Source organism: Lynx rufus, unplaced genomic scaffold, assembly GCF_022079265.1.
Source record: "Lynx rufus isolate CCGP_SWC_20201006 ecotype Redwood Valley unplaced genomic scaffold, mLynRuf1.p SCAF_4, whole genome shotgun sequence".
Taxonomy (NCBI): domain Eukaryota; kingdom Metazoa; phylum Chordata; class Mammalia; order Carnivora; family Felidae; genus Lynx; species Lynx rufus.
In genome coordinates, this window is record NW_025814856.1 from 150,532,761 (window position 1) to 150,546,698 (window position 13,938).

The 13,938-nt window shown below is 42.1% G+C and overlaps 1 protein-coding gene across 1 annotated transcript in view; it reads left to right on the forward strand.

Annotated features, from left to right (window-relative positions):
• The window catches only part of LRGUK (leucine rich repeats and guanylate kinase domain containing), a 144,427-nt gene that overhangs the window by 50,987 nt on the left and 79,502 nt on the right, over positions 1-13,938 (forward strand). The window contains exon 11 of the mRNA XM_047095254.1: positions 3,107-3,188. Within this exon, the coding sequence (XP_046951210.1) occupies positions 3,107-3,188 (82 nt within the window). The remainder of the gene's footprint in view (positions 1-3,106; positions 3,189-13,938) is intronic.

Consider the following 13,938-nt stretch of genomic DNA (forward strand, 5'->3'; position numbering starts at 1 on the left):
TCTGCATCCGTCTCTGAGGTTGCTCCTGCATCTGACACTGAACTTAACCCTGTGAGCAGCCTGTTCCGTGCCGTGTCTCGTGCATTCATGTGCACACAGACCACCTGGGGCTCTCGTGAAACTAGGGATTCTGAGCCAGGACATCCCAAGTCAGGCCTGGGGTGTTTAACAACCACCTCAGGCGATGCCCCTGCTGGGGGTCCGTGGGCCACACTTCAGCAGAGAGGTTACAGACTGGTGGTTCCCAGACTTTTCTGCACATTGCAGTCTCCTGGGGACTTCTCAAAACTAATGGCTGGATCTCAGTGCCAGAGAGTCTGATTCAAGAGGTCCGAGGTAAGGCCCAGGCCTGGAATTTTTTTTTTGTTTTTTTAATTATTAACTGTCACCAATTTTATTTTATTGTTTTTTTAAAGTTTATTTGGGGGCCTGCATGGCTCACTCAGTGAAGCGTCCAACTTTGGCTCAGGTCATGATCTCACGGTTCATGGGTTCGAGCCCCACATCGGGCTCTGTGCCGACCGCTCGGAGCCTGGAGCCTGCTTCGGATTCTGTGTCTCCCTCTCTCTCTGCCCCTCCCCCACTTATGCTCTGTCTCTCTCAAAATAAGTAAACTTTATTATTTTTTTTTTTAATGTTTATTTTTGAGAGAGAGAAGGAGAAAATGAGCAGGGGAGGGGCAGAGACCGAACCCCAAGCAGGCTCCACCCTCAGCTCTGAGTTCAACATGAGGCTCCAGTCAGGGCTCTATCTCAAGGCCTGAGCCAAAATTGAGAGTGGGATGCTTGACTGACAGAGCCACCCAGGTGCCCCCCGGACGTGGAATTTTTAAAACAACCCCAGGTGGCTCTAATGTGCCAGCAAATTTGGGAACCATTGCCACAAGGTTGGGATTAATAATCTAGTAGACTAAAATATTCCATTAAGTAGTTTAAGGAATGGGCATCAATTATTGCCTTTTATTATCTATTTTATTTTATTTACAAACCGAATTGCCTTAGATCCCAAGTATTCTGCCGGAGCTTGCACAAATATGAAAATTTGTGTGAAATCAAGAACCTCACATCACCTGTATTGCCAGTGAGACACTTTTCTTAATTTTTCTTCTCTTCACTCCATTTTTATCAGTAGTGGGTTTCTTTTTTCCTCCTTCGAAATTAGAGTGATTGCCAATCACTCACTGTGGCTTTGTCCAAATAAGCCACACGAGGTACCTGTTTGTACTCAGTGTGGGGCCACATGGTCTCCAGGTTATCGCGAATTTATTTGCAGGGCTGTTTTCTTTTCCCTCCTTTGCTGCCCCCTTCTGCTTTGTCCTAAGCCCCAGACCACTTAGTCAGGGCAACAGCGTGACCCCATCCCTGAGAAAAACTTCCTTGGAAGTTCTTCCATTCACATCCTTACCTCCTCCTCCCCCAAGGAGGCTTCACGAATGAACAAAAGCATCTCAGATACCCCATCTTTAAGGTCCTGAGCTCCCCAAGAGTAATGAGCTAATCTATTGGTAACTTTAGGGAAGTGCCTGCAAATTGCCAGACTGCCCTGGCGGGGTGCTTCAGCCCCACACAAACTCTGCGTGAGCCTGGGGACAATGACCACGGCCTTCCTGTGTTTTCAGTACATTATCTTATGTAATCCTCCCTGTGCTTTCCCAGTAAGTCAGGCCTGTGTTCAACAGGCCACCCCCTTGAAAAGCTCTGCCTCCTTTCCACTTAATATCTGTGAGCCTTGTGCCACCAGCCAAGAAGGCATACCTCTGAAGAACAGAGGCTTGTTCTCAAACGCTCTTGGTATTTCCCAGAATGCTTTTGCTTTTAGCAGGTACACAAGGTTCATTTGACGGATGGGACTTTAGGCAAGACTTCAGGTCCATTGGAACTCCCAGGGAGAGTCCGCGATCTCAGGGCCCTTTAAGGTCTCTCAGCCAGGCTGGCATCATAGCCGCATAGAGGGCACAATATTGGCGTATCACCCCCACAGGGGTAGAGTTAGAGATGAGCAGGCGCAGCTGTGGCACGAGAAGAACGGTGTTAATAAAAAGCGTTAATTACAAGAAAGCCTAGATCATTATGTTCATGTCAAGTCCATCACAACTAGACAGAAGACAAAAGTGAATATGGAACTTCATTCCATCATGCCACACTGACTTCTTACTTTGCTCATGGTCTGCCTTTTACCTAGTTGGAATGTATGGATGCATAAAACGTGGTGTTCCCATTGTTTGTTTTTTCATACTAACAGCATTTTGTTTGCACGTTACTATTTCTTCACATGGTCCGCACATTTGTGTTTTACTGACTATGTGGTCCTGTTGCCATAGTGCCTTGTAATTGACTTGATCCGTTTTCTTCTGCCACTTGTGTTTCCAACACGTTTGTTAGTATTCAGTTAGTAAAGTTTTAATATTTAAAGTATTTCGTATTTAATACATTGATAAAATAATCTTAGTACTTGTTTGGGGGTGGGATCAGTGTTTTGAAAAGTTTTATTTCTTAATCATTTTTGTTCATCTTTTGCTAGTGGGTGAGAAGTTAAACAAAGTCCTTGCACGTTTTTTTCAGTCTCCTGGTTTTTGAATAGGAACGACTGATGTTGCCGAAAATGCTTTCCTAAAATAGTCAATTTTGAGAAAGGGTGTTAAGTGGATGAGATGTAGCCCTGAGGGATGAATGGGAAAGATTTTTCTGGCACTTGCGCGGAGTAGAAAAGGCACAGGGAAGATAAGAATGTGAGCTCAGTGAGCTCAGCTTCCTGGGCAGTAGACAAAACAAAGGACGAGGTGGTAAGAGTGAAATCGAGGGGAGTCTTCAAGGGAGATTAAGAAAGTTTGAAGTAACTGCTGGAAAGGGAGAGAGGAACGTCAGGAATCGAAAACGTCTGGGTTGTCGCGGTGTCTGCACCGGCCACAGGGAAGGGGCTCCTCCCCAGTACCCCTCAGAGTGAGCAGACGAGGATCTGGTAAGGAAATAGCTGTGTTAGCCGTGGCGTATTTTCAGCTCTAAACTCTAACCCCGCACCCAGAAGGGTATTTTTCTTGTGCGATGAATTGTTGTGGTTAAGTGAACGAAAAAAAAACTTTGACATCCCGTTCTCTTTTTCTCATCAGAAGGTGGATTTTTCCTGCAACCAAATTTCTGAAATGTGTGATTTGTCGGCTTACCAGGCTCTCACTAAACTCATTTTGGACAGTATCCTTTGAATGTACAAAGGGGAAATTCGGGCGTCATAGGCCCATTAATAAGCGTATACTTGGATGATGTGAAGTGGTGGCAGATACACAATTTGCTAGAGATGGCTGACGCACCTGAGTGGTTAAGAATTGATATTCGCGGGGTGCCTGGGTGGCGCAGTCGGTTAAGCGTCCGACTTCAGCCAGGTCACGATCTCGCGGTCCGTGAGTTCGAGCCCCGTGTCGGGCTCTGGGCTGATGGCTCAGAGCCTGGAGCCTGTTTCCGATTCTGTGTCTCCCTCTCTCTCTGCCCCTCCGCCATTCATGCTCTGTCTCTCTCTGTCCCAAAAAAATAAAAAAAAAAAAAAAAAAAAAGAATTGATATTCGCAAAAGGAAGAAAGATAGTGTATTTACCAAGGAGTAAGATCGTAAGCCAGGCTTGTCAAGAGCATCTTACACCCAAAAAGCTAAGTAAGACAGTTATTCTTCTGATAAACATAGGTTGATTTTTATTTGTAGAACCAGATAAGAAGTTCTGGGGTTTTTTTGCTTTTTTAATGTTTGTCTATTCTTGAGAGAGAGAGAGAGCGTGAGCGTGCGTGCACTCGCGTGCACGCGAGCAGGGGAGGGGCAGAGAGCAAGGGGGACACAGAATCTGAAGCAGGCTCCAGGCTCTGAGCGGTCAGCACAGAGCCCAATGTGGGGCTCGAACCCATGAACCATGAGGTCCTGAGCTGAGCCAAAGTCGTATGTTCAACTGACGGAGCCACCCAGGCGCTCCAAGAAGTTCTGTTTTAACTAACTCTTCAAATTTACTTACACTTGGGCCCTCATTTATTTAATTCAATATCTGAAAATCCAGCCATGACCAAAAGGAATATAAGTGATTTTTTATTTTACGAAAGCATTTACAGTAAGCTCCCTTTGAATAGCAAGCTTCTCTAGTGCATTTAAAATATACTTTCATTTTTTTTTTTTAAAAAGCAAAACCAACAACTTTTGATGAGCAAACAGCCTCAGGAACGTCTCTTTTGCATGAGTCAGGCTCCCGTGCAAACAGAGCAAATACCTTAAAGCAGGCCCACTCCAGCCTCAAGAGCCTAAGGGGTTAACTGGGGATCTGTGAGTTTAATGAGCTTCAGCCTCTTTACACCAGAGACTGATGTTTTCTGAGAAGGGAGCAGCGCCTTCTCTTTCTCAGTATCTTTCTAGCCACCTGAGGATTTTTCAGGGTCGAGCGGGGAATGGATTGATTGCCCTTGGGTGCCTCATTCCAGGGACAGGGCAGCAGTTAGAACACTACACTTGTAATGAGACTGAGACGTGGGGAGAACAGAAGATGTGTTTTCTCGAAGACGTATTTTGTTGGAAACAAAAACAAAACCCCTTTTCACGTATGATGGGACACTTAAAACGTAGCGCCACGCTCTTTAGAACTGGGGTGTGAGAATGAACTGTTAGTGGGCATTTAGATGGTGCTCTTGAAGAGGGCAAGTTCTCTTGAATGTAGCCTAATGAGAAAATGATCAAAATGAAATGTTTTGATGGCAAACTACAAGTGGTACACACGAGCAGCACCTGGCCGTAGAACTTCCACTTGACGTATGACAGTCGTACATACTGAATTTGCAGGGAGGTAGAGGCAGACGGTCCAGAAGCCGCCTGGCTCAGAAATCCACTCAGGCCACCTCGAAGAACACTGCTCCAGGAAGACTGGTGGCCTCAAAATCAGCATTGCCTGGAAATTCTTAGAAATGCAGGCTGTGGGACTCTGCCCCAGACCCCGGAAATGAGACTCTGCATTTTTTTTTTTTAATTTTTTTTTCAACGTTTATTTATTTTTTTGGGGACAGAGAGAGACAGAGCATGAATGGGGGAGGGGCAGAGAGAGAGGGAGACACAGAATCGGAAACAGGCTCCAGGCTCTGAGCCATCAGCCCAGAGCCTGACGCGGGGCTCGAACTCACGGACTGCGAGATCGTGACCTGAGCCGAAGTCGGACGCTCAACCGACTGAGCCACCCAGGCACCCCGAGACTCTGCATTTTTAACAAGACCCCCAGGTGATGTGAGTGCACATTAACGTTGGGAAGGACTGGTCTAGAAGCCGGCTTCCCCCCAAACTCATCCCAGCCAGAAGGGAGTGAGCTTCCAGAGTTCTAATCTTCAGGGTACCCTGAATGAGCTCTGTCAGTTGACAGTCTGGGCTCTCAAAATAGAGGGTGCAGTTTGAAACATTTCTATCATGAAAGTCTTAAGTTCTATATACATTTATCTTTCCTTGTAAAAAACTAAACTATTAAACTATTATGACTAACCTAAAACTGATATCAAGTGTGAAGAAAGGAATTAGAGTTTGTTTTTTGTTTTTGTTCTTTAAACTTGACTTTAGATGTAGCAATTCAGGCTTATCTCCAAAGTATAAAAAGCTGTAATTATTACATTAGAACCAATTGAAATTCAGAACATGGACACATAATTAAAATGTCACATGGTGTCATTTCTCACCTGTGGGTTTTTTAAGTTTATGTATTTATTTTGAGAGCGAGCAGCAGAGAGGGAGGGAGAGAGCAAATCCCAAGCTGGCTCTGTGCTGTCAGCACGGAGCCCCATGCGGGGCTCAATCCCACAAACTGAACCATGAGATCGTGACCTGAGCTGAAATCAAGAGTCAGACATTTGACTGACTGAGCCACCCAGGCACCCCTCACCTGTGTTTTTTAAAATGCAAATGCAAGTAATCAAAACAAGCTACTCTTCGTAAACTATTAACGAAATAAACTTTTTAGCTTACCATTTTGAAAAGACAAGCTAGTTTTTTAAACAGTACCAAATATGCCTCTTTTGTTCTGTTCAAATGTGTCATACTGTGTATATGATTAGAGTTTTGAAAAGAATGAAAAGCCTTGCAATAAAAAAGAATTGTTAAACAACTTTTTTAATGCCAGTACATTTGAATACTTAGATGTACTAGAAAAATTTCTAGAAAAATCACCAAAATGCTGATTTGGAAATAGAAACCCTGTGTAGTCCTGTAATTATAAATGCAGTTCATTATAAATTAACTAAATTAAAACCCTCATATTAAAAAAATCCACCAGACCCAAATTTTTAAGAACCGATCTTCCAATAATGAACACATTCTTTCAAGGTTAAGGATAGAAGGCATTTTCACAATTGATTCTAATGAGATTACTTTGATATCCAAAAGCAGACAAAGAAGAATAAGGGAAAGGAAAATGGCAGACTCATTTCACTCATGATCTAGATATAAAAATCCTAAACAAATGCTGGCAACTGAATCTGACAGTATTTGAGAAAAGTTAATATACCATGACCAAGTTTGGTTTATCTCATGAATATAAGGATAGTTTAATATTAGAGAGGCCATAAATGTCAGTAACTACATTAACAGATTAAGAGAAATAAACCATATGATCAGTAGATATAGAAACTCCAATAGATACAGAAAATTTAATAAAATCTAATTTGCAATAAAAAAACTCTTAGTAAGCTAGTAACGGGGAGTTTCCTCAACTTGGTAATGTCTACAAAAATATTTGAAACAAACTTTGTCCTGACTGGGGACATGTTCTAAGCATTCTTTAAAATTGGGAGCAAGGCAAAGATCACCACCGTCACCACTTCTATCCATCATTGTTTTGGAGGTTTTAGTTAGCACCCTAAAGCAAGAGGAAAAACCTGAAAGTGTAAAGATTGGAAGGAGAAGATTAAAGTCATTTTTTTTTGCAAATGATATGATTGTCCATAGAGAATATCAAAACTAACTGGTAATAAACTACTAGAAATAATAGTTTTGAGAGTTCAGCAAAGCAGTTGGATGTGACTTCAATAGACAGAAGTGAATTGCATTTCTCTACATCGCAAGCAATTAGAAAACACAACTTAAAAGAGAGACGCCATTTACAAGAGCAATAAAAATGAATCTTTTTAACAATGAATAAGACCTGTGGGGGGGAAATATAATAAAACTTTATTGAAGAGCATTAAAGACCTAACTAAAGAGAAATATATTCCATGTTTCCAGATCAGAAGACTGGAGAAGATGTATAAAAAGAACTTTACAGAAAATGAATCAGATAAGGCTAATAAACATATGACTAGTTGTCAGCCTCATTTGTGTTCAGAGAAATGCATCCCAAGACCACCTGAGATACCATATTCATTCAATTGATAAAATTTAAGAAATCTAAAAATATCAAGTGTTGGAGAACATGTAGGTCAAAAGGATCTTTTTTTTTTTTTCTTCCTTTGGGTATGAAATTAGTTCTGCTTTGGAAAGCAATTTTATACTCTTTTTATAAAGTTGAACATCCAAATTCCCCATGGCCTGGCGCTTTCAATCCTACATGTGGGCAGTTGAGCACGCGTGTATCTGGAGGCTTGAATAAGAAGGCTCAGAGCAACACTGCTTGTAATAGCAAAAAATTGAAACAGCCCAGATGCTCATTGATAAGAGAAAGTACAAATTATGTTATACTCATCCTAGCATATCATATAGTACTGAAAATGAAATAGATCTCCATGCAGCAATAGGGATGCATCTTAATAAAATTAAGTACAATTTTCGTGTAAAACCAAAGGGGAAAAGGAAGAGGAAATAGTTTGCACAGTGGTGGTCTCTAAGAGGGGGGCAGTGGGTACAACAGGAGAGGCATGCAGAGGGAGATTATGGCTCATGTTCTACTTCTTGGGCTGGAGGTGGGGGGTGGGGGTGATTTCAAGAGTGTTCATTAGATTTTTGGGGTGCCTGGATGGCTCAGTGAGTTAAGCATCTCTTGATTTCAGCTCAGGTCACGATCTCAGTTTGTGAGATCAAGCCCTGCATTGGGGCTCCTCGCTGAGCTTGGAGCCTGCTGGAGATTCTCTCTTCCTCTTCCTCTCCCTCTGCCCCTCCCCTGATCACTCACTCTCAAAAAAAAGTGTTCATTAGATTTTTAAAAATAAATATAAACAGGCCATGTGGGGGCAAATGCCGTACCTGTGTCCATCAAACATGTTTTAAATCTGAAGATTATTAATTTCTTTGAAAATAGCTATTTGCCTCAGTCGGTTAAGCGTCCGACTTCAGCTCAGGTCACGATCTCGCGGTCCGTGAGCTCGAGCCCCGCATCGGGCTCTGGGCTGATGGCTCAGAGCCTGGAGCCTGCTTCCGATTCTGTGTCTCCCTCTCTCTCTGCCCCTCCCCCGTTCATGCTCTGTCTCTCTTTGTCTCAAAAATAAAATAAACATTAAAAAAAATTAAAAAAAAAAAAAAGAAAATAGCTATTTGCCAAGCTTCAAACCTGAGCCGTATTGGCATCCTCTGGAGGGCTTGTTAAAGCACCTCTTGCTGGCCTGCACCCTCAGAACTTCTGGCTGAGGGGGTCTGGGGTGGTGGCTGAGAATTTGCATTTCTAACAACTTCTCAAGTGATGCTGCTATTGCTGGACTGAGGAATGCCCTCGAAGACCCCCAGCTTTGAGCTAGCCAGTGCTCCCTGCTGTACCCCGCAGGGCAGGCTCTCCTAACCTGCTGCCATTCCGTGTGCCCTTTTTAGAAGTTTGGCTCTTTTTTTTGTGCTTTTTATATTTGTTCGAGCCTTCCTTAGTGAGAATGTGTCTTTTCTATTTGAGGGGAACAAGCATGGTTTTGTTTAAAATGTAAATAAAATTGTAATTACCAACATTAAAAAGCACTTATTTAAAATAAGAACAAATCAGGGGCGCCTGGGTGGCTCAGTTGGTGGAGTGGCCGACTTCAGCTCAGGTTATGATCTTGCGATTTGTGGGTTCGAGCCCCGCGTCGGGCTCTGTGCTGACAGCTGAGAGCCTGAAGCCTGCTTCAGACTCTGTGCCTCCCTCTCTCTCTGCTCCTCCCCTGCTCTCTCTCTCTCTCTCTCTCTCTCTCTCTCTCAAAAATAAATAAACATTAAAAAAATAATAATAACAAATCGGTTAATCAAGTTGGTAATGCCAACATACTAATGCCTCAAAATGGATTATTAACTGTAAGACCTCAACTTTTTAGTTTATCTTATGCTATTTTGTCATTCCCTATGTGGTGAACTGATGGTTGATTGCCAATCGTCTCAATCAGAAGAGGTAAACGTTGGCAGGTATAAGTCAACGTATTCAGTCTTGAGAAAGAATGCTCTGTGTTCTTTACCTATAAATACTGATTGTTCATTGGAATTTGTCTCATGATTGTAGAACCATGGAATTTTTAAAAAGTGATCACAGAATTTTAAGATCCAGACTGACTTTAGAGATTCTTACTAACTGTTCTTTTACAGAAGTTTTTGTTTTAAGCAAAAGTGCCTTGTTCCCCTTCCTGAGACCCAGGGAGGCTCAGTGACTTGTCCCAGATCATTTGGTCAGTGGTCGAACTGACACTAGTCTTCTGAATTCCGTTGTTTCCCCCAGGCTACAATTCATTGAGTAATTACTACTTTTATCCTCTAGCCATTTAATGTGTATGTGTGTTTCATAGAGAGATTCACTCCTATAGTGAAGAACATTTTTCACGTGGTAAGGTGATATAGATCTTTCAGGATTGGTTTTGATTAAAGCCATCATTGCGGTTCTCTCTACTAAGCGAATTGTGATGGATTTCCTACTTATTTCTCAGTAACTGTTTTCTGTACACCAGAGCCATATTTTATGATTGTAGACAAATGAATGAGAGCGAATACTGAACTGGTGAATAATTCATGTCAAGCCCTGCAAACTGCTGACATCATCACCAAAATGTAAAAATAGACCGTGGGGCCTTTCCCTCACTGTAAAGTTATGCTTACGTGCCTTTGGGTTTCTTCACCCAGTTTCTGAGGACCTAAAATTCCACTGTAAAAGATTTATTCACAGAAATGTAAAACTTTAGAGCTGGAATGCAGTATAATGATTTTGAGTTCTTTGAGTCCCTTTCTCTTGACAGTGGCCCTTGGAAATTAAAACATACCTCAAAATGTAAAGCCAGTAAGCTAATTCATTGTAATGGCTTAGTGACTTATCAGATTATATTTCTTATTGGAAAGTCCCAAGACCTACATGAAAGAATACAAAACAATAATGTTCAGAGGAAGGACAAGTAACATTTCGCGAAGGTCCTTAAAATAAGAAAATGAGAGATTAGAGAGATAAAGATATTCCTGAAAACAAGCTGCAAACTCAGAGCTACGTAGGGACCAGTCCTATAGATTGACCATTATCCCTGCTGGTGGTCACAGATGATGTGACCGTGGTATTATGGAGGTGGGGTGGGGAGAGCTGTTGGGCCACTGTAAAAACTACTCTTCACTCAAGAACCTGATTAATTTATAGTGATTGAAATTCCTCGAAATTTAAAGGGGAGCGAAGAGTTGGGAAATAGACAGTTTTTCTGAAATGAACTTATTTCTCAACAGAGACATGCAGTCAGTTCCTCAAGCATTGGTCCCAGGGCTGTGAGTGATGGCAACGGTAGCCGCAGAAGCCAGGGCTACATTTGCAGTGAGGCATCTATATTCCTCCTCCTTTGGGCCCTTGCAGTACTAACTTCATAAAATTGATTTGTTGTGTTAGTCAAAGCTAGATAGTAAGCCGGATGATACCAAGAGAACTGGGGATAGTCTCCAGTGTCTTGGAAAATTACTGTATCTACAATAAACCAGCTTTCCTTTTCGATCCCCCATCTCTTGATGGCTTCAGGATTCCTATTTCCTCCTTTTCCGATCCTTGCCTCCTTCCCGCGGGAATGCTTCCTGACCCAGCTACCCACAAGCATTTGTTTTACTCTTCGCCATCATTTAGAGTATCTTCATTTTGGTTGGAGCAGAGCTACCAGGACACCAGTGCCCCTGACATAGGACTTAAAGACTATATTGCTTCCTCTGCTAAACTGAGACAGATGGTCATTTGAAGTTTTCCTTGCCTAATTTTTCTTGCCAAAGATCACTACTCCGAGGATATTTTATTTCATTTATACCTGTGTGTGAGTTTAATCTCTTGTTTCCCCATTTCACATCCTTTGTTACCATCTGTATCTGTGAAAATCTGGTCTTTGTTCTAGCTCTAGAATGATTAAACAGCCCAAAGAACATGGAAGCAGAAAGGGCATGGTGTTTGGGAGCATAAATGTTTATTTGTGGAGCTACTTCTGGCAGAAGATTTGAAAATGCATATTTGATGACCAGCAAAACTACACTTCAGCCCAAGGATTGAATCTGGAACCGATGAAGAAAAATTGGGAATTTCTGGTTCCTTTGGCAATATTTTCTCCCCATTGCTTCTAGTTTCCGATTTGCCTCTTTCTCTAGCCTGGGTCTTTTCAGAAAAGATCCTGGCCTTGAATCTTCCATTTTGTGCCATTGGCCAATGGGTAGAGGATGTGGTTCCTTGGCCTCATGTGCTTCTAATTTGGTAGTGATAACAATGCCTTATAATTATGAGATACTTTATGGTTTGTGAACTTCATATATACTTTCTTATTTTTTCCCATGATCAAACTTTTGGTTTTCATAGCAACCTGGTGTTATTCCCACATTACTGATGAAAACTCTGAGCATAGAGAAGTCACATAACGAGTAACTAGTAGAGTTAAGATAACTACAAAGAATTATGCGGCAAAATAATGTTTTTTTGATACTTAATGATCCCTTCCTTCCCCTTTAAAAAATTCTTTGATTCTTCAATTAATGGAAGAAAATACTTGGGGGGGTTGGAAGTTGACCAGAAGAGGCTTCGAGGAAGAAATGGTCTGTCTAGAGTGGCTGTCAAGAGTTGAAATTACTGTGACAACTTTACAATTGCAGCAATATTCCCAGGTTTCTTCCAAAGTGGCTCTAGCATAATAAAGCCTCAGGAGTAGGAAAGAATCTGTTCTTGAGAACCTTTCAAATCCTGGCTAAAGATAGGTGAAAATGGCATCTTGATTTGCATTCTCCTGATTAAGGGTGAAGCAGAGTGTCTTTTCCCGTGTTTATTAGCCACTTGGATATGCTCTGTTGGGAATTTTCTCAACGTATTCTTTCTCATTTTCTATTGGGTGGTTCTGTCTTTTTCTCTCTTTCTATTAAGTTACTGTCATTCTTTATGTATTCTGAATAGTAATCCCTCATCTACTATACATGTTGCAAATATATTCTCCTAGCCTATCATTTGTACCTATGTAAGAAATAAGAAGATAAGGTGATCTTTCAAAAAGAAATACTTAAGGGGCGCCTGGGTGGCTCAGTCAGTGTCTGACTTCAGATCAGGTCATGATCTCACAGTTTGTGGGTTCAAGCCCCACATCGGGCTATGTGCTGACAGCTCAGAGCCTGGAGCCTGCTTCAGATTCTGTCTCTCTCTCTCTCTCTCTCTCTCTCTCTCTCTGCCCCTCCCCCACTCATGCTCTGTCTCTCAAAAATGAATAAACATTAAAAAAAAATCTTTAAAAAACTAAAGAGGTTGGGTTAATGTAATTGTTAAAGGAAGAAAAGAAGTGGAATTTGAAATCAAGTCCTGAAGAATGGGCAGGATTTAGAAAGGGTAGGAAAGCAATGTGAAAAAAAGATACACTACTATGTCAGAAAGTCCTTGGTATACATTCCAGAACTACTGACAAGACCGACCTGGCAGAAATGGGGAATCCTCACTGGATTATAATGGAGATGAAACGGGAGGAATAGGCTTTGCTTAAAGTCAGGGGTGTTAGATGCCAGAGGGAGGAATTTGGAATTTGTCCTGTGAGAATTTGATTGCAACAAGATTTCCAATCGATATTTTGAAAAAATTAACCTGACTACAGCGTGTAAAGTGATTTGAGGCCGGAAGAAATGGATGTTAGAAGTACCCATCGGTGCTAAAGCTGAATTAAGTTGGCAGAGGAGTGAATGAAAAGGAAGGAAATAATTAAAGAGGTGTTTAAAAGCAAAACATGCCAAGTCTTGCTGATTGATTGGATGCCCTGAAGATTATAGGTGGCTGAGAGAGTGGTGATGTCTTTGGCTACTTGGGAAGGGACACAGGAGCTCTGATGGGGAGATGATACCAAATCCTGGAACTTTGCCAAATAGAGACCAGAGAGAGGTGAATAGAATTGGTGACGTTGGGACTGCAATTTTAGGTGACTATAAAGATGGAATACAAGAAAAGAAATTAAATTTTAAAATGACTGGGGGGTGGGGCGGGGCAGCACCTGGACGGCTCAGTCGGGTGAGTATCCAACTCTTGATCTTGGCTCAGGACATGATCTCACGGTTTGTGAGATCGAGCCCCATGTCCGGCTCTGTGCTGACAACGGGGAGCCTGCTTGAGATTCTCTCTCTCCTTCTGTTTGCTCACTCTCTCTCTCTCTCTCTCTCAAAATAAATAAACTTTAAAATGACTAGAAACTTAACATGAGGGAATAAAGGCTAAGTTTAGGCCTCATTTATTTTAAAGGGAGAGGAGAAGCCAGTATGGATAGAAAAGGCTGTTCCTGTCGGCATCAGGATACTGGTTCCTTTATCACCCCTTTGCCACAGATGACCTCTCTCTGGCTGGTACCCTGGGTATGAGGATGATAACTTGGTGTGTGTCGCCCACAGGGTGCCCTGTTTTCAGAAGTCCTGCCTGTGGGAAAGCACATGACTTTCTCATGGAGACCACTTAGGAACCAAGGGCAAACACTGCCAACAAGGCAGCTTCGAAGCACCCTGAAATGTTTTTGCTCGCTGATTAAATGAGTCACGCGTGAATGCAAATGTAACTGAGCACACTCAAAAGCTGTGTCTTAAAAAAAAAGTGCCAGTATTCCCTTCTATCATG